Raw genomic sequence first — 22,150 nt, forward strand, 5'->3', positions numbered from 1 at the left:
AAAAAAAAAAAAAAAAAAAAAAAAAAAAAAAAAAAAAAAAAAAAAAGTGCAAAGGAGGCACTAGGGCATAAGAGAGAGAACACACTTCTATAAGAACAAGTTTTCATATAACTTTTATGACAGTATTTTGTTATAATAGTTTGATGCTATTAGAATTGTTGCTAATCTCTCACTGTGCCTAATTTATAAATTAAGCTTTATAATAGATATGTATGTATAGGAAAAACTATAAGGGTTCAGTACTATCTGTGGTTTCAGGCATCCACTGAAGGTCTTGGAATGTCTCTCCCATGGATAAGCAGGGACTACCGTATCTATTTTTTTTACTGCATCTTACATTTTTGGTCTCACATTTTCTTTTCTACTTTTAACCCAAGGTCAAGAGTGCTTCTATTATTCTGCTTTTTCCTCTCAATCAATCTTCAAGCAACTGATATTTTTAGGGAAATGGAGTCTACAGAATTACTTTAATAATGTCAAAAATAATGACTACAGCTGAAACAGAAGGTATACTATATTCTGTTAAAGCAGTGAAAAATTATTCAGAAAGATTGGAGTTCTAATTACAGCTCTTGCCACTAACTTTTGTGTCTCTTTGTGTCCTCATCTACAAAATAAAAAATGCTGGGGCTAGTAATGTTTCCTTTCAGCACTCATATTCTAAATATGTATTACTTACTCTTTCAATCTGCTTTTCCATTTCTTTATGCTGTTCCAAGTGAATTTTCTTTGCTTTTTCAAAGGCTAAACAAATTTTCTCATGCTCTGTATTAATATTGGTTTCTAGACTCCTTATCTTTTCATTCTTTTCCTAGAAACACAAAACACTTTAAAAGAGTATAATTGATTTGGGAGGCCAAGGCAGGCAAATTGCTTGAGCCCAGGAGTTCAAGACCAGCCTGGGCAACACGGCAAGACCCCATCTCTATGAAAAATACAAAAAATTAGCTAAGTAGGTGTGGTGGCATGTGCCTGTGGTTATAGCTTCTGGGGAAGCTCAGGGGGAAGCCTGGGAGGCCAAGGCTATAGTGAGCCATGATTGTGCCACTGCACTGCAGCCTGAACCACAGAGTGAGACGTTGTCTCAAAAAAAAAAAAAAAAAAAGTATAATTGAAAAGCAGTTTTACATAAAAGTACATTAGTCAAGCATTAAATATGTCATACTCCATTCTTTAAAGAACCACAGTAGTTTATACTTCAAACTTTAACAAAATGGTTAAAAATACTTTATCAAGATGAGAAGATTTAAACTATTTTAAATATCAAGAAGCATATCAAAGAACTACCATTATCTTCAGTACCATTAGGATAAAATGAGAAAACTTGGATAACTTGCCATATAAGCCTATTAACTTAAAAATGCAAACAAGAAATGATCAGAAGAGTTTAGTAGAACTTATACTTTTCTATATATTTTATAATAATGATGCTAAAACAAATGTGCTGTCACAAATTAAGTGCCTAAAAATCACAGTAAATCTGAAGCAACAAAGATAAGTTTTACCATAAGCTCCTGTTCTAGTTCTGCATTTTTTGCAGCAATAGAGGAATAAGCAACTATCTTTTCTTCCAGCTGTTTCTCAAGAGTTAAAAGTTGAGAACATTTCTTTGTCATCTGAAAACACATTGAAATAAATGTAAAATTATTTTTTAAAGGTAATGACTTTGCATCCTAAGATCAAACACCTGCTACTCTTTTCAAAGTTCAAATACATTGTGTCTAGATAAATTGGGCAAACTTACAGCTAAAACATTTAGGATGCAAAGTGAATAACTTTTTAACCAACATAATTATAAGTATTTTAAAAAATAAGTGACAATTTAGAAGAAAAACAAATAGTGAAAACAAAGGATCACTTCTATCTATCCATGTAAAACATAAGTCATTTAATTCAGACCCCTATATCCAAAAAGGACAATACCCTAATCTATTTTTAAGTAGCTGTTAAAGACTGAAATAAGTACAATAAAATGGTATCCGCAGTTATTTCTGGTGGTAGAATTATCAATGGTTCACTTTCTTCTTTTTCCTCTTTTACATTAACAAGACTGTGCTATTTTTGTAATTTAAAAAACTTATTAATCCCAGTGTTTGGCAATTTCCTAAGTAAACTGGTAGCTATAATTATAAACTGTCTAAATCTCCATCTCCATTATTAACATAAGTTCCTATCTTATAGTTCTTTTCCTCAGCCTTGGCTACAGACTTTAAGCTGAGAAAGCAGGTATTTAAAAAGTGTACCTATAGATGACTACAGCCTCTGGTTTGAAGGTAGAGTATAAGATACACCCATGTGGTCCTGGTCCACAATTACCTAATGAGGCACCCTTATCCTGTCCTTAGTGAAAACGAAGACAAGATATTCACAAAACACTCATTATCCCCTTTTCAGAATGGAATTCCTTGCGTAGTCGTTTCAGGTTTACATGCAATTGTTTAAAAATACAGATTCTTTAAACAGCAGAAATACACAAAAAATAAAAATATAGACTCTGGCTAGGTGTGGTGGCTCACTCCTGTAATCCCAGCATTTTGGGATACTGAGGTGGGGATCACCTGAGACTAGGAGTTCAAGACCAGCCTGGGCAACATGGCGACTGTCTCCACAAAAAATTTTAAAAATTAGCTGGACATAGTGACACATGTCTGCAGTCTCAACTACTTGGAAGATTGAGGCAGAAGAATGGCTTGAGCCCAGAAGTTCAAAGTTACAGTGAGCTATGATCTCACCACTGCACTCCAGATTGGGCAACAGAGCAAGATCCTATCTCTAAGAAAAAAAAAAAAAAAAAGAAAAAGAAAAGAAAAAAGCAGACTCTTGTGCCCATATATACTGAATCAGAAATTGCAGGAACAGGACCCAGAAATATGCATATTAAACAGGCTTCCTAGGTGGTTGGGGGTTTGCTAAAATTTGAAACCCTTTATTATCACTCCTTTTCTTCCAACAGCATAATCCAAAGTCTTTACTTATAAATGTATATTAACCACATTAACTTATACTATGGAAGAAATAATAGGCTGCAATGCAATATTATTTCCACCAAATTTGAGACCTTTTACCCACTACAGAGTTTTTCCTACTTTTAATAACATAAGTTAAAATACAAAGGTTTCCAAATGTAATTTTAAAATAATTTGTAACTTATATGGTACCATTTTTTAAAAACTTTAAATCTGGATATAAACATATAATTTTATAAAACCCTAAAATAACACCTTTTGTTCTAGTTCAAAATTAATATATATACCAAGCTAATTCCAAACTTACTTCACTTTCCAGTTTGCTGGAGTTTGAAGCTTTCTCTAGCAGCTCCTCTTGAATCAGCTGAAACTGACTAGTTCTGTGAGCCATGTTAACCCTCAAATCAGAATTTTCAGCTTCTATTTGTATCAGCTTAGTACGTAGTTCTTCTATTCCAGTAACAAGTCTTTGCCTCTCTTTTTCATATTGCTTGTTCATAGTATGCTGATTTTGATCTTTTATGCTTTCTGCTAATAAACATAAAAGGAAAATTGTTCTGAATAAGACTTCAAGAATAAAAACCTACTTAGTTGAAAGATTTAGTCATAAAGTTTAGTTTCTGATCTAAAGAGTACTAAAAGGGACAGAGAATGAGACATTCATTAAGGAAATCAAGAAATAAGTAATGTGCTCTCTAAATTAAATACATAACAAAGACGAAAAAAGTTCTGAATCACTCATTTTTCTAGGTAGCTAAGACTATTCCTTTGTACCACAAATGTAAGAATCCTTCTCCACCTTTTAACTTTCATTTTTTAGTAGAAATCATTGTAAAAAATTTGTTTTAAGTTGCCCCCTTTCCTTAAACTGAAGGTAATCATAAAATTTATTTGGACACTTTGAGATCATTAAGAACATTTTTATGTACTGCACATAGATGCAGGTTCAAAAGCTCCAAAGAGTGAATCCTTCCTGACCCCATCGTCTTTCTCTCCAAACTAGCTAATGAGAATTCAGTGATGCTTTTTAAAAAATTACTGAGGGTAACCAGGCACAGTGGAATGCACCTGTTATCTGAGCTATTCAACAGGCTGAGGTGCATGCCACTTGAATTCAAGACCATCCTGGGCAACATGGCAAGATCCTGTCTAAAAAAAAATTACTGAGGGTTATAAGAGGTAGTTGTTTCAACATGTCCCTTCTCCACTATAAGCATACACATCTCCCACTCCACAGTAAGTAAGCCTTCAGGAAAGCTTTTAAAAAGCATAATGTAGATGATTACATGAGAACACACACAGATATGAAAACAAGAAAAGATACACTTTGCCTTCAAGGTTTGCATAAGTAGCCATTTCTCATAAATTCTCTACACCCATTATATTTCACTTTCTAGGCTATCTACCTTTTATTGGCTCTGTTCTTGATGTAAGAGAATCTATATTATATTTATTACCACTTCTAATTACTAGTATTCCCAACTTGGAAGATTCACCAAGATAGATCATACGCTGGCCAATAAACCAAGTCTCAAAACACTCTTATAAATGAAGTCCTATAGGGTATGTTCTCTGGTCATCATGAATGACACAAAAATATCTGGAAAAACCTCCAAATATTTGGAAATAAAACACACACAGCCTGTGAGTCAAAGAGGAAATCACAAGAGATAACTATTTTGAACTGAATGAAAATGAAAATACAACACATTTAAAAAAGTAGTGGAATACAGCCAAAGCACTGCTTAAAGGGAAGTTTCTATCCTTAAATACTTAGATGAGAAAGGAAAAGAGGTCTAAAATCAATAATCTAAACTTAAAGAAAAGTTTTGTGGGTTTTTTTAAAAAAAAAAGAAGAAGAGAAAATTAAGCTTAAAAGTTAACTGGCAAAAAGTACAAGGGATCCTGATGGAGATGTCTTATGTCTTGACTGTGGTGATGGTAACAAGAGTTAAACATTAAAACACAAACACCTGACAAAACGTATCAAACTGTATATTAAAATGGGTACATCTTAATTGCAGGGGTCCCCAACCCCTGGGCCACAGACTGGTACCAGTCCATGGCCTGTTAGGAACCGGGCCACATAGTAGGAGGTGAGTGGCAGGCGAATGACTCCCACTCCCAATCACTCGCATTATTGCTTGAGCTCTACCTCCTGTCAGATTAGCTGTGGCATTAGATTCCCATAGGAACACAAACCCTGTTATGAACTGCACATGCACAGGATCTAGATTGCTCACTCCTTATGAGAATCTAATGCCTGATGATCTGTCACTGTCTCCCATGACCCCCAGATGGAACCTTCTAGTTGCAGGAAAACAAGGTCAGGGCTCCCACTGATTCTACATTACAATGAGTTGTATGATTATTTCATCATCAATGTAATAATAATATAAATAAAGTACACAATAAAAGTCATGCATTTGAATCATCCTGAAACCACCCCTGCCCCTGCCCCTGGTCCATGGAAAAAATGTCTTCCATAAAACCAGTCCCTGGTGCCAAAAAGGTTGGGGACCAATGTCTTACTGGGTATCAATTTTACTTCACTAAAGAATGATACAAAGTCTAATAATTTTGAAATAACTTTTGCTGTCTTATCAGACCATAACTAGTAATAGATTATCAAGTATGTTTGATAATAGAAACCAAACAGTTGATAAATATGTTCTTTACGAACTATCATCTGAGAACAAACACATGGACACATAGAGGGGAACAACACACACTGGGGTCTATCAGAGGGTGGAGGGTGGAAGGAGGGAGTGGATCAGGAAAAATAATTAAGGGATACTAGGCTTAATACCTGGGTGATGAAATAATCTGTAAAACAAACCTCCATGACACAAGCTTACCTATGTAACAAATCTGCACATGTATCCCTGAACTTAAGTTAAATTAAAAAAAAAAAAATTTAAATAAAAGTTTTTTTTTAAAAAAAACTATCATCCAAAACTCTAAATATAATTTATTAAAACAACTCAATATACTTACCCACTTGATGACCACCTAGCTTTACAGCAAGGGTTCTGGTTTCTAAATCTACTTAATTTGGCTGCTTTTCTTGGCTTTTTTGGTCATTACAAGGTAATAAGGGACTCTGAGATAACTGATTTGGCAGTCAGGTTCGCATGAGAGCTTTTGAATTTCTGCCTCTTTTATTGCAAGCTTAATTCTGGCACAAAAGAAAAGAAGTGAAAAAATATTAGAAAGATTCTATAAAAATATCTCCTACTGTACTATTTTCACCTTTCAAGTTGATAAAAAAATTAGAATTCTGATATTAGTCAACTCTTTAGGCAGGATATGAAAACTCGTATAGACCATTGTAGGATTATAAATTGGTTCAGTCACTTTACAAACTTGATGGTATCTAGTAAAATTGAAAACATACACACTCTATGACCCAGCAATTTCACTTTTAGGAATATATACCACAGAAACTCTCATATATATGTATAAGAAAACATGTATAAGGATGTCCTTTGCAGCACTGTTTGTAACAGAAAATAGAAACAAGATACCTATAAAGGAACAAATAAATTATGACACTGTTATAGGACAGAATCCTACACAGTGATTCAAAGTAACTAACCACACAAATCCATTTGTTAATCTACTCTATCTCAATATGAATGAATTTTAAAATACTGTTGAGTGAAAAGCAAAATTGCACACAGTATACAGTATATTTATATTTGTGTACACGTGTGTAAACATACAAAAATGAATACAGAAATATATATCCAATTCATGATGGTGGATACTTAGGGGAAAAATGGGACTAGTCATAAGGAGCAAAGGGCATTATTCATCCTGTAATGCTTTATTTTTTATTTAGAGAAACCTATTTAAAACAAATACCACAAATTTTAAGGAGAATCAATCCTGGTTAAGAAGATTCAATTCTTAGTTGTGGAATCACATATACCTGTTGCAATATTCTCTGAGCTTTTCTGTATATTTTTTAAATTCTTCAATTAAACGTTATTTTATTTTATTTTATTTTATTTTATTTTATTTTATTTTTGATGGAGTCTCACTCTGTTGCTCAGGCTGGAGTGCAGTGGCACTATCTCAGCTCACTGCAACCTCTGCCTCCCAGGTTCAAGTGATTCTCCTGCCTCAGCCTCCCAAGTAGCGGGGATTACAGGCGCGTGCCACCACCACGCCTGGCTAATTTTTGTATTTTTAGTAGAGATGAGGTTTCACCATGTTGGTCAGGCTGGTCTCGAACTCCTGACCTTGTGATCCACCCACCTTGGCCTCCCAAAGTATTGGTATTACAGGCATGAGCCACCACGCCCAGCCAATTAAGGGTCTTAATTACCAGTAAAAAACATTCTATTTGCTATAACTGAAGATTCTGAAAATTGTACCTCAATTCCGAAATCACCAATTTATTTGCCTCACAGCAGCCAATGCAACGGTCTTCCTTGTTTGAGAAGCTACTCATCTGGTATTTAGAAAGAGACGATTTAAAGCCAAATAATTCTCTTTTTAACTGCAAGTTTCAAAACAAACACATGTAAACTTACGTACATGGGATGCAGTTGCTTTTTTATTCAGAACTTAAAATTTTAAAAACTGTATGAATTTGATGGAAACAACTTAATGTCCATCAATAGGAGAATATATAAATATATTAAGAAATATTAAGATAATTGGAAAACTACAATAGTTAAAAGAAATAAACCTGAGTCACATAAATCAGTATGGATACATCTCATAACAATATTGAGTGAAAAACAAATTATAGTGGCAAACAGTATTTTCATAAAAACACTAAGCAACATATATATATTTCTAGATGCATCTATATGTGACAGTATTTAAAACATGGATGAGAAGGATACACATGAATTTCAGAATAATTGCCATTTCTGAGGAGAGAGGAAGAGAACCGGGATCTGACAAGATACATAAAGAAGCTTTACCTATAAAATTTTATTCTAAAAAATATAGAGCTAATAAGACAATACATGTACCAAATTTTACAAATATGGTGCTACACTAGCATATGCACCTTTCTGTTGGTTTGGATAATACAGAATTTTAAAAGACAGTTATAAAGGAGCAAGGTAAGCACTTAATGACTTCTACCTTCAAACTATAACCAAATCACACCTCCTAGAAGTGGGGGAAAAAAAATCACATTTCCTAATCGTATCATTCTTAGCACTACAAGAAACAAATGATCAAGCATACATTACCACATTCGGAATCATATCTCAAATGATTCTGTTTTTAGAGACAGGGTCTCACTCTGTCACCCCGACTGGAGCTTATGATCATAGAACTCACTGCAGCCTTGAACTCCTGGTCTCAAGCAATCCTCCTACGTCAGCTTCTCGAGTAGCTGGGACCACAGGCATGCACCACCATGCCCAGCTAACTTTTGTATTTTTGTAGAGACAGGGTCTTGCTATATTGCCCAGGCTGGTCTTGAACTCTTGCTTCAAGAGTTCCTCTTACCTTGGCCTGCCAAAATGCTGGGATTACAAGCATGAACCACTGTGCCTGACCATATATGAAATAATTCTTGATACACAAATGAGAATGCAATTTAAAATTGTTATCTGTATATGATTACTTTCTAATTTCAAAAGCAAATAGTATATTAAAAATCTAAGCAAATAGCATCTGGGGAAAGCAGATACAACAGAGGAGCTAAGATTTTATGTTCTGGTTTAAATTCTACTACTTACCAGTTGAGCAATTTATTTACTTCCTTGGGTCTAGGTTTCTTTACCAATAAAATGATATTGAATCAGACAGTTGCTAAGATTTTTTTGGTTCATAATTCCACAGTTCATAATAGTTTAACATCGGTAAGTCTACCGTCTAGTCTACTATGCATTCATATGTGAAACCAACCATAATATATTTACCTATAGTTTCCCCTGATCTTTCCTTCATTTTACACTTATTGATTACAAATTCCTGAATATGTTTACTTACCTTCTTCTTAATCTCACTTATATATATGGCCACAAATATAACTCAAAGAGAAAAGGTGGTAGACCATTATTATAAAAACATTTTAGGCCAGGCATGGTGGCTCAAGCCTGTAGTCCCAGCACTTTGGGAGGCCGAGGCAGGCAGATCATCTGAGGTCAGGAGTTCAAGACCAGCCTGACCAATGTGCAGAAACCCTGTCTCAACTAAAAATACAAAATTAGCTGGGCGTGGTGGCACATGCCTGTAATTCCAGCTACTAGGGAGGCTGAGGCAGAAGAATAGCTTGAACCCAGGAGGCGGAGGTTGCGGTGAGCCGAGATTTCACCACTGCACTCCAGCCTGGCGACAGAGCGAGACGCCGTCTCAAACAAAAAAAAAAATTAAAGTTCTATGCCATTCTAATAAGTACATGAAAAGTTGCTCATCATGAGCTGTTAAAAAAATGTAAATTAGGGCCAGGCATGGTGACTCACGCCTGTAATCCCAGCACTTCGGGACGCTGAGGTGGGCGGATCATGAGGTCAGGCCGAGGTGGGCGCATTCGAGACCAGCTTGACCAATGTGGTGAAACCCCGTCCCATGTGCCTGTAGTCCTGGCTACTCGGGAGGCTGAGGCAGGAGAATTGCCTGAACCTGGGAACCAGAGGTTGCAGTAAGCTGAGATCATGCCACTGCATTCCAGCCTGGGCAACAGAGTAAGAGTCTGTCTTAAAAAAAAAAAAGAAATGTAAATTAAAACCACAATGTGATACCACTTCACATCCACTAAGATGGTAATAATAAAAAAGACAAGAACAAGTGTTGGCAAGGAAGTAAAGAAACAGGAACCCTCATACATTGCTGGTGAGAATGTAAAATAGTGTAGACATTTTGGAAAACAGTTTGGAATAAATTCACCATAGGACCCAACAATTCTACTCCTAGGTATTTACCGAAGAGAAATGAAAACATGTCCAAAGACTTGTATGCAAATGTTCATAGAAGCATTATTCATAATATCCCAAAGTGGAAACAATCCAAATGTCCATCAACCAGTGAATGGATAAATCAAATGTAACGTATCTACATAATGAAATACTATTTAGCAATAAAAAGAAATGAAATACTGATATCACAACATGAATGACTCTCAAAAACATTAAGAACGCAAAAGAGCACATATTATATGAGTTCATTTATGTGAAATGTCCAGAAAAGACATCTATAGATGCAAAAACTATTAGCGTCTTCCTATGGGTAGAAGTGAGTACAGGGCCTAATTATAAATGGGTCCAAAATACCTTTTGGGGATGATAGACATGTTTCAAAGCTGGATTGTGGTGATTGTTACAAAACTTGAAAATTTACTAAAAATCAGAGATTAGTACACTTAAAATAGGCAAATTTTAAGGTATGTAAATGATACTTCAATAAAGCTGTTTAAAAAAAATTCTGTGCCATTCTAATATATGGCATCTGAGAAACTGGGAAAAAGTGTACAATGGTTAAGTGCAGGAAAAAAAAAAAGAGATTAGATAGAAGAGAAATTCAAGACTAAAGAGGAAAGAAAAAAATTAGAAGCTAATAAAACAACCACAAAATGATAGTCTTTTCTAAAACACTTTAGTAAAATTCTTCTTTTCCATTACATAATCACACATACTTACTGGCAACTGGGATATAATCTTTTCCATACTTCTTAGTTCTACCCTTGAACTTTCAATTTCTTGTTGACATAAATCTAGTCGCTCATTCTGTGCTGCAACACGGACCTTTAATTCTCGGTTTTCATTCATTAAAGAAAATTTGTCTCTAAGTATTTCGTCTTTGTTCTCTAACTCACTCTCTAGCTTCAAAATACTTTGTCTAGATTCAGTTAGTTGTGCCATGACTTCTGAATTTTTCACTGCCATGATCCTTAGTTTTTCTTTTCCATTGTTATTTTCTTCTTTTAACTGCCTATGAAGAAAAGAGAATAAAAATGAAAATAAACTATATATGCATTCATTTTCAATCATATTGATTTAATCTCACTTTTAAAATTTTTTGAAGCTTAATTCTAAAATAATACCTGCTCACATTTACTAAGTACCTACTTTCTGCATGCCAGGCACTCACAACTTTATGTGGTTAGCACTATTATTACTTCTTATTTACAGATGAGGTAACTGAGGCACAAAAAGGTTAAATAACTTTCCAAGTGTCTCACAGTAAACGGCAGTGAAGGACAGCCCTACTATCTTGAAAGCATTTCTGCTCCCTGTTTAATTATATAAGACAGGAAATCTAACTCCAAAATCCCTGACATAGCATTTCACATTATCAACAAAGTTTTGGATTCCTAAAACAGGAGAAAAAGTAAACTGGCTCTACATAATTGTACAATCAGCTTAAGAGCCCAGCATCAATGACTTTCTCTTCTTACAAGAATTTTTTTTTTTTTGAGATGGAGTCTCACTCTGTTGCCCAGGCTGGAGTGCAGTGGCGTGATCTTGGCTCACTGCAAGCTCCGCCTCCCAGGTTCATGCCATTCTCCTGCCTCAGCCTCCCGAGTAGTTGGGACTACAGGTGCCTGCCACCACGCCCAGCTAATTTTATTTTTTTCAGTAGAGATGGGGTTTTACTGTGTTAGCCAGGATGGTCTCGATCTCCTGATCTCGTGATCTGCCCGCCTCAGCCTCCCAAAGGGCTGGGATTACAGGAGAGAGCCACGGCGCCTGGCCCTTACAAGGATTCTTTTAAAAAATACTGCATCAGCAACTCTTAATGGCACACTGGGAGATACTGTGTTGAAAAACTTAGACATTTTAGAAGGGTCAGACTCCAAATGTGAAGTTTTAAAAATATCTTAACCAATTGATTTCACTTATATTTGAAATATGAAAATAACATTTTTCTTGAAAAATATAAAAAATAACATGACTTAAGAAATCATATTGTAATTAGGATATACAAGAATTCTTTCATTGAAGTATAAACATTTTAAGTAATGAAGGATTGCATCATAGTGTAATCGGCAGCATTTTCTTTCTTAAAAGTAGATCTTGCAATCGATAATCAATTCTAGAAAATACTCTAGTAAAAAGCATCTTTACTCCCTCCTCCTTGGCAAAAATACTAAACAGACTACCTTAAGGAAAGTACGGCAAAATTAGACAAACCAGTTATTCTGATTGCTTCCTGCTCCCCCTTTTTTTTAAAAAAAATTAACAGTTTGAAGTGATAAAGACTGATTAATATTAACCTCTGAAAGCTGATGGGTGTTAGTTTTAAGAGGACAACAAGATATACTAAGAGAGAGTATAGGAGTCAGAAGACTTTGATCTTTCAAAGACCTTCAGTAAATCCTGGCTACTCTCGGGGCTTCTGTTTCTTTACATATAAAATGAGAAGTTTGGACTAGGTAATTTTTTATGATTTGAAAAACACTTTTTATTAGAACATCGGATATTATACACATTTTACTAGCAAGTTAATGTGGTCATACATCAATGACATTATGTCTATTAATTTTCCCTAAATATATGCAAAGCAAATATGTTGATCAGTACCTCTCCATATTTACAATTATATTTGCATTAACACATTTTACTTCATTTCTAATTCTAACTCGATAGCTAGAAAACAGTTTCAGTCACGAAGCCTATCCTTCTCTATAATGTAAGCCCATAATTACAACATATAAAATATTGTTTTAAAATGTTTCAGTTTTTTCCATCTCCACACAAAAATCCTTTTTCTACAACAGAATACTGTACCTTAATTTCTCTTTCAGAATTTCAAGTTCACTTTTATATAGACCACATTTTTCTTGTAGCCTTTTATTTTCTTTTTCACAGTTAATTAGATTTCTCTCTAATATTTCTTCTTCAGCTTGAACCTAAAACAATAATTTAAGTGGACATACTAATGTGGTTGTAAGTTTTAGGTGTTTCAAGCTAAAAATGTAAGTAGTGATTTCAGAAATAAGCAGGAATGTAGACTAAGAATTTCATACATTTAAGTCCCCAGCCTCATAGTGAAAAGTACCAAAGTGAAGTTCCTGGGCAGTAACAAAAGACAGAGAAAAGGATGATACTACATGTCCAGAAAACCTGTAACAGATAGGCAACTGCATCAACTGAAAGCAAAAATTCATCTAGAGCTGCTGTGTACGAGTTACTAAAGGTTAATTTTAGTGCAAATGTTCCAGAGAAGTTGTTTTTGAAATTTTAACCACAAAATTTACCAATGAAACTACAGCCCAAAATTTAGAACAGATAAAAGCACCCAGGATACAGTGTTGAGAGGAGAAGATTGGGTATATCTGCCCCAATTCCTTTGTTACCCTGTTATATCCACCTAACTATAGGGGTTTGCTGAGCATTGTTTGCAAATGATAATCCTAAGTGTAAAAAAAAAACCTGTCTCTTACATTCTTCTCTTTTCTCCATAAAGTCCTTCTTCTCCCCAAGAATATTCCTCCTACTAGGTCTTCTACCTCCCCTTACTGATCACCTTATTAAAAATCCCTTCTAAGATATTTCATTCCCACAAGCACCCTCTCCAAGACTCTCAAAACAGCCTTCTTATTAACTAATTCACATTTAAGATTTCAATATCTAGTGAGACCTTAATATTTTACACTGCCAAGTGATATTCACAGTTTTACTGCAAAGGAATGACCACTTTGTAATCAACTGCAGACTTTCTCCTGGATCTCAGTATTTAATATTGTTGGTAACTTCTCCCCTGAAATATTTTATCATGTAGCTGTCATGACAATATTACACTTGACTCTGGCCACTCTTGTTTTCTTTGCTTCCTTTTATTAACTCATAATTCCTGACTGCTCTTTTCTTTCTATATATTCTCTCAAAAGTTTAGTGAATTTCTTGACTTTCCTTATTGCAACTATATTATGAGAAATACTCACCCCAAGTTTCCAAAATCCCTCCTATCCTCCTTACGCTATGAAAATTTCTTAAGCAACATCTTAACTTATGGGACCAAAGACATTTAATTCAAAATCCTTCTATTTCCTTCCACATAAAACTTTTCTCTCTTTTTATCCACAAAGAAAAGAAATGTCCTATTTCATTAAAAAAAAAGAATCTCACTTCTGCTCTTGGACTATCACCTTGCATATCGTTCAGACCCTTGTGCCATCTTTTATTCCTTATAATTCTAACATCTTCAATCTCCCCCTACTAATATGTTCAGGGTACCCTTAGGTGCTTTACCACAGCTTCTTCACCTTAACTTAGCTTCTTTCTTCCCTTCCATTCGCTGACTTTCCCAACCCGCCACACACACTTACTTCCTCTTCACCTATCGTATGTAAAGAATTGTCTGTTAGCTACCTCTACTCTCTCCCTTTCCATCTCTCCCATTTCAGAGGTTGTGCCTTCTATTTTAATAAGCTGCTCTCTACAAAGTATCCAATGACTCCCTGATTATAAAAACCAAGAGCTCTGTCTCGTTCCTCACCTTTCTAAAATTTTTTTCTGATTTTTTACAGACAGGGTCTTGCTCTTTCACTCAGGCCTGAGTGCAGTGACATTATCATGGCTTAATGCAGCCTCTAACTCCTGAGTTCAAGCAATCCTTCTACCTCAGCCTCCTGAGTAGCTGGAATTACAGGTGTAAGCCACCACACCTGGTTCAGTCCTCATTCTTCTTGACCAGTTTGCAACATCTGGCACTGAAGATCACCATCTTCTTTTTAAAATGTTCTATCGCCTTGGCTTTTTGTATTATACTTTCCTGATTCTCTAATTTTTTAAAATAACTTATCGATACCTTTCAAAAGGTAATCTACCTGTTCTTTATCTCCCAGGGTATCTTCCCTCTTGTTCTCATTCTATATGAACTCTGTCAATGTCCAAGGCTTCTACCACTTTAATTCAGTACTGTCAATTCTCAAAACTACAGCCCTAGTAGATTTCTATATCGAAATCCAGACCTATAGATACAAAAGCCTACTAGAAACCTATAACTGGTTATTCTACAGACATTTCCAAAATAGAACTCATTAACTTTTTTTCCTAAATTGTCTATTTTGATTCATGATGCAGTCATCCAGCAGTCACTCAAATCAGCAACCTAAAAATATCCTATATTCTTGTTTCTCATACTGCCAGCTTCTAACGCATTCAAGTGGTCACTAGATCCCACTGATTCCCCAACTTTAACATCCCTCATAGCTATCTACTCAGCTCCTTCCTCTTCAATGTCTCTTGCCTTGTCTTTTAAAGTCTCCTTGACTTGTCTCTCACCTCTCAAATGCATCTTCACATGACATCAGAGTGAGCTTCCTAGAACATAGATTTTGAATCATTTTCCCTGCTTAACACTATTCAATGATATACCACAATATTTGAAATAGCCTAGCAGCTCAAGCATTGCCTACTCTGTGAAGCCTTCTTTGGGCCCACCAGAGTTTATTAACCACCGCCACCTTCATCCTACCCTACTACATCTACCTCTTATTTCTATATTATACTTCCTATTCCAAAATACTGAAATTATTTGTTTATATACTTGTCAATCTTACTAGACAGTGAGCTCTTTAGGGTAGGTATCATGTGTTATGTATCACCGAATTTCCCAGAGACTAGCACAGTACCTGGCATGTAAAAGGAATTTCATAATTGTTTAATAAATGAATACCCATCTTCTCATTCTACCGTTCTACCTAAACATTCCTTCCTCTGCCTTTCTACCTTTGTTTGAATAGAATCATAAACTTCCTCTGCTTTCACTGTTATCTCAAGATGGAAGCTCCCATATTAGTATCTCTTTACCAGACCTCTCTTTTGAGCTCATTATCTGAATATCCAACTGTAGTGTTCCTCCACACACATTTCATTACCATGTGATATTACTTAAAGATACTAAATGAATATAATAAATGAATGTAATAAACTCACTATATTTCTATATCAAATCAGTTCAAGGAACCTTCCTTCTGAGAGGCAGAAGCCAGCCCCTCTCAGAGTAGCAGACTCAGAGAGACCAGTTGAAGGCTACATAATCTGTCTTCATTTTCACTGAAGTGATAAAAATGAATTTCTTTCTTCTACTTCTCTAGCTCCAATCTCTGTTCACATATTCCATCCTTCTCTATATTTTGTTCCTTCTCCTCTCTCTACTCTTTTCCCTCTTTGGATAAAAAAGTTTCTGCTGATAATAAAAGGGTTGGTAAACATCATCCTTAACTAACATTTACAAATTGTTTATTTAAATGATTTTATAAGATCATAAAAATTACTCTCTGTCTCAACCATAAACATATTTTAATTATTCCTACCTTTATTGTTGGAATATAGACAGTAATACAAAACACTGAATTTGCACAACTGCCTCTTACCTTTTCCAGTTTTCAGCCACTTTCTTTTATATTGTTGGAAAGCGTTACTCAGCTCTTCAGCATTATATAGTGCTTCATTCCTTTGTCGCTCAGCTCTAAAATTTAAAAAGAGATAATGAATAAAAGTGAAGAATGCTCTGCATTTGAATAGTTAAGTTCCAAAGTAATCTTTAATTATAAGGAATAACTGCAGAGAAACAAATTTCTCTGTACTAAAAAGAAGTATTAGGCTTAAAGTATAAAACGAAGAATGTAGATCATACTACAAAAACTTTCTCACTCTATCAATATGAAAAATAAAATATAACACAAAACAATTATAAACATAAATGTTGAAATATATATAAATTCTTACGTGTTGGCAATTTTTTTCCCCTATCTAGAAAAGACAGATTAGGGAAATAGCCTGAGGCTGGATGATAAATTTTCAAAGGTTAGGAATTACAGAATCAGTCTATTGTCTAGAATATTAAATATACTCAGTAAATTCTGTGACCTTTGCAAAGGTCAAATAAATTTCAAACAGGTATTTAAAAAAATGTTAACTTCTATTGATAACAGATATAAAATCTAGACAACAAAAAACACAACCACCACCAAGCACTGTTTAAGCCCAACCTTGTTGCCTCATCTCTTAGTTCCTTACGCTTCTTGTAATGAAATGAAAATTTGGGGCACAATACATTGAGAATACTTGGTCAATATCACACTGACGCCTAAAAATATTTTAATATTTAAACCTATTCCCATCATATTCTTTCTAATGTAAGTGAGGTTAGTGACCCTCCTCTTATCCAGGGTGAATTACTCTATTTATAGTCTGGATCTTAACTCTTAACCCTTCAGAAATGCACTCTAGCTTCTGTATTTTCATTCCCTCTGTTGGTTATTTTGCCACAAGTATAAAAAGTTCAAGTAAAAGTATTCCTAACTTCCTGAATCTATGTGGTTAAGTATGTCTATTTGACTCCAAAGTTTCAGATAAAGGAAAGTAAGGACAACCAAGGATTTCTCTGAAAATCTATAGGAATATAATAAATTCCTGAGTGTGCACAGGTACTGTTCAGAGCAAAGGATACCTGTATTTCTCACTTAAACAAACAAAAACCTTCCCACATATTGTGCCTTCCTCTATCATCCTTCTTTTCTTTCTTTCTTTCTTTTTTTTTTTTTTTCTGAGACGGAGTCTCGCTCTGTGGCCCAGGCTGGAGTGCAGTGGCGCGATCTGGGCTCACTGCAAGCTCCGCCTCCCAGGTTCACGCCATTCTCCTGCCTCAGCCTCCCGAGTAGCTGGGACTACAGGCGCCCGCCACCTCGCCTGGCTAGTTTTTTGTATTTTTTTTAGTAGAGACGGGGTTTCACTGTGTTAGCCAGGATGGTCTCGATCTCCTGACCTCGTGATCCTCCCAAAGTGCTGGGATTATAGGCTTGAGCCACCGCGCCCAGCCTCATCCTTCTTTTCAAGCCAGACTTATCCACTTTACACTTATCTACTCTTCCTCACTTCCAATTTGTAAAAATTAATGACATATTTCAGCCACACACAAAAGTGTGGATAAATATTACCATGTACTTCCAATCATGTTTTAATAAATCTTCACTCTTTGTCTGAAAAGGCTACAGAAGACAAACAAAACATTACAAATAAAGTTGAGGTCCTTATGTGTCCTGTCCAAATCCCATTCCCCTGACTTATTCCACAGAGGTAACCCTATCCTGATTTGGGTGTTTTTTATTTTGTACACTCATGTTAACCTACACCTACAAATAGTATATATCACAGTTCATTTATTCTGAGAGGCACCCTATCCTGATTTGGGTGTTTTTTATTTTGTACATTCATGTTAACCTACACCCACAAATAGTATATATCACAGTTCATCTATTGTGAGAGGCACACTGTTTTCACTTTTTGTTGTGTGTGTGGAGATGGGTGTCTTGCTATTTTGCCCGGGCTGGTCTTGAATTCCTGGCTTCAAGTAATACTCCCACTTTGGCCCCCTCGAGTGCTTGCATTACTGGAGTGAGTCACTGTGCCCAGCCTGTTTTCGCTTCTGTTTTTTTGTTTTTTTGTTTTTTTGTTTTCTTTAATAACCACCTATAGTCTTACCATGGTTTCACATTTTTAACATCTCTAAAATTTTTATGTGCTGGGTATGGTGGTTCATGCCTGTATTCCAAACACTTTAGAAGGCTGAGCCAGGAGGATTGCTTGAAGCCAGAAGTTAGAGACCAGTCTGGTAAACATAGTGAGATCATCTCTACAAAAAGTTAACTGGGAGTGGTGGTGCACACCTGTAGTCCCAGCTACTCTAGAGGCTGAAGCAGGAGGATACCTTGAGTGCAAGGGTTTGAGGCTGCAATGAGCCATGATCGCAATGCTGCCTTCTAGCCTGGGTGACACAGCAAGATCCTATCTCTAAAAAAATAAAATAAAATAAGACAGTTCCAGGTGGGGGTCCGTAAAGTGCAGCAGCCACAGCCAGCTACCTCATGCTCAACAACAGCGCCTAGATGCTCATCCTCGGGCTGGGCACCTGCAAGTTCCCCTTGGGCCAGGTAACTGAAGCTGTGAAGGTGGCAATCGACATCGGGTACTGCTGCATTTACTATGTCTACATGTACCAGAATGCGAATGAGGTAGGGGTAGCCATTCAGAGGAGCTACCCACTGCGGGTCTCCTCTGAGCTGTTCTGTCGCTCAACAAAGCTTCTCTTTGTATTGCTTACTCTCCACTTGTTTGTGTACCTCATTCTTCCCAGACACAGGACAAGAACTCAGGACCCACTGAATGGTGGGGCTAAAAATGCTGTAACACAAATGGCTGAAACACACCCCTTGTTCACCACGTTGCAGGCAACAAGAAGAAAAGGCAAGAGAAGGAGAGAAGAGCTGCAGCCCTTCGGGGAGCCCAGACCTATGAGCTTCCCGAGCCAGGGCTGTGACACCCTCTTTAGGCCTCTTTTTGGTGTCTCCAAGCTTCCGGCACCACCACGTGCCCTGGTGTCAGCCATGGAAGCTGCTTATGCTATGCCTGGTCCAGCCACAGCCTCACAGGGAGCTGGCGCCTGGAGCTGCTCACACCACCACAGCTGGCATGCCTGGCTATGCATAGTGGCCAGTGCCTACAGTTGTTCACACACCCCTTGCCATTCTGCACCTAGCTCACTCTTCACAGGTGTGGGATCCAGGGTGGTAGCACAAGCCAAGTGCAGCCTGCCAGGCTGAGCGGGCAGAATGAGCCCAGTAGGCCAGAGCAAAACTCAGGCAAAGGTGCCACTGGCCACAGAGGTTTCTGGCTGGTGAAGCAACACCCCAAGGATCCCAAAACAGCATAGAGTGCCTCCTGCTTCTAGAAATCTGTAAGTATAAAAATTTCTTCCTTCATGTCAGTCATGTGTCTGTATCTTACTCTACCTGATTAAAACAAACCCCAAATACATTCTAAAATATGCATTAAAGCCAGGCACAGTGGCTCATGCCTATAATACTTGCACTTTAGGAGGCCAAGGCAGGAGGATCGCTTGAGTCCAGGAGCTCAAGACCAACCTGGGCAACACAGTGAGACCCCATGCCTAAAAAAAATTTAAAAATTAGTCAAGTGTGGGCTGGGCGCAGTGGCTCACACCTGTAATCCCAGCACTTTGGGAGGCCGAGACGGGCAGATCACGAGGTCAGGAGATAGAGACCATCCTGACTAACACAGTGAAACCCTGTCTCTACTAAAAATACAAAAAATTAGCCGGGTGCGGTGGTGGGCGCCTGTAGTCCCAGCTACTCGGGAGGCTGAGGCAGGAGAATGGCGTGAACTCGGGAGGCGGAGCTTGCAGTGAGCCGAGATTGTGCCACTGTACTCCAGCCTGGGCGACAGAGAGACACTCGGCCTCAAAAAAAAAAAAAAAAAAATTAGTAAGGTGTAGTGGGGCAAGCCTGTAGTCCTAACTATCTGAGAGGCTGAGATGGGAGGATTGCTTGAGCCCAGGAGTTGGGAGCTACAGTGAGCCACGATCACAGCATTGCACTCCAGCCTGGGTAACAAAGCAATACCATATCTCTTTAAAAAAAAATTAAGACTATACGTATCTTCTGTAGATTTTTTCTTATAGTTTTTCTTATTTGATTTTAATTTTTTATTGAATAAAGTACAGAAATCCTAATTGAGTGAATGTTTTAATAATGTGTATACTTACTTAACTACTATCCCAATCAAATAGAGAACACTTCCAGCTCCCCAGTGTACCTTCCCAGTGAGTATTCTTTACCCCAAAAAGGTAAGCACCATTTGGACTTTTAACAACATATGTTAATTTTGCCTATCCTCGATTTGCTATGGATTACAGTGTTCTATTGTGTCTGGCTTCTTCTACTGAGCACTGTATGTGTGATATTAACCCATGTTGTTACACAGTTGTAGCTGCTCTTTTTTACTGATGTGTATAATTAATTATGTGAACATACCACAGTTTATTTCTCGATTACACTGTTGATGAACATTTAGCAATTACAAATAAAATTACTTTAACATTCTTGTACATGTCTTTTAACGTAGGGACTAAGTTTTGTTGAAATGAATGGTGGATCCTAAGGCAGGCTTATGTTTACCTTTAGCAGCTACTGACAGTTTTCCAAAGTGGCTCTACAAATTTACACTTCCATTAGAAATGCAGAAGAGTTTCAATTCTACATCCTTGCCAAAACTTGTTTTTGAGAGTCTTTTCCATTTTAGCCATCGTGGGCCATAGCGGGCCTGATGTTTCCATTTGTCGTCATTGTTTCGACTAGTTTAGTTATTTGTGGGCAGATTTTTAATTACTGATTTGATATCCCTAACAGCTATATATACAGACACACACATATATATGTACACACATATATAGATGCACACACACACACATATATATATATATATTTTTTCAGGTTTTCCATTTATTTTAAAGTTAGTTTTGTTAAAGTATATTTTGCTGAGAAATTTATTTAGTCTAAGTTTTCAAATGTATCATCTTTAAAATGATTCAGTTATTGGTCTTATTTCTTACATATTTCTTATGGCTTACCAATTTATAGCTAAATGTGTAGTTCAGGAGTCCCTTGTCAATCCCAACACTTGTGCCTTTTCTGCTTTATTAATCTTGTCTGATGCCCATTTTCTTGTTCATTGTGAAAATAACCACATTTAGGTTTTGGTAATCCTTTATATTGTTTCATTGTTTTCTATTCATCCATTTCATCCTTATCTTTATTATTTCCTTACTTCTATTTTCTTTGGTGTTCATTCTTTCTTCTGATGTCCTCCTTTTCCTGACCACGCAATTGGCTATTTTAGTTCATTAATTTTCAGTCATGATATAATACATGTATATAAGGTTAAATTTTTCCCTCTAAGAGTGTCTTTAGGTACAGCCTACAAGCAGTGATGCACAATTTTTTTTATATCACTCAGTTCTAAAAGTTTTCTAATTTATTCAATAGTCAATGAACACCAGTAAGCCTGGTTTTACATTTCCAAACATACAGGATTTCAAGGAGTTACATTCTAACTTAACTGAACTGTGGTTGGAGAAGATAATACATACTACATCAATCTTTTGGAATTTTTTCAAATTCATGCTATCTGGCATAGTGAGGTAACAGATTACATCTGCTTCAAAGAACGTCAATTTCAAACTGTTGACTACAGGGTTCCATATGCACATCCATTAGATCAAGAATATTAATTGTCTTATTCAACACTTCAAGTCTTAATTTTTTGTTACTTAACAATTCCTGATAAATGTATAAAGAATTTTCCCCATATGACTACAGATTTGTTCTTTCCTCCCTGAAATTGTGTTATTTTTCTTATGTATTTTGGGACTAAATTATTAGATACATAGAAGTTTAGAGTCTTTAT

At 36.3% G+C, this 22,150-nt stretch overlaps 1 protein-coding gene across 1 annotated transcript in view; it reads right to left on the minus strand.

Moving 5' to 3' along the window:
• The window catches only part of CCDC18 (coiled-coil domain containing 18), a 100,925-nt gene that overhangs the window by 60,920 nt on the left and 17,855 nt on the right, over window positions 1-22,150 (minus strand). Inside the window, 11 exon segments of the mRNA XM_017881618.1 lie at window positions 680-811; window positions 1,506-1,616; window positions 3,274-3,497; window positions 5,964-6,084; window positions 6,086-6,103; window positions 6,105-6,144; window positions 7,349-7,473; window positions 10,577-10,868; window positions 12,668-12,789; window positions 13,004-13,056; window positions 16,261-16,355. Of these exon segments, the coding sequence (XP_017737107.1) occupies window positions 680-811; window positions 1,506-1,616; window positions 3,274-3,497; window positions 5,964-6,084; window positions 6,086-6,103; window positions 6,105-6,144; window positions 7,349-7,473; window positions 10,577-10,868; window positions 12,668-12,789; window positions 13,004-13,056; window positions 16,261-16,355 (1,333 nt within the window).

This window comes from Rhinopithecus bieti, unplaced genomic scaffold (genome assembly GCF_001698545.2).
Source record: "Rhinopithecus bieti isolate Rb0 unplaced genomic scaffold, ASM169854v2 scaffold_12721, whole genome shotgun sequence".
Taxonomy (NCBI): domain Eukaryota; kingdom Metazoa; phylum Chordata; class Mammalia; order Primates; family Cercopithecidae; genus Rhinopithecus; species Rhinopithecus bieti.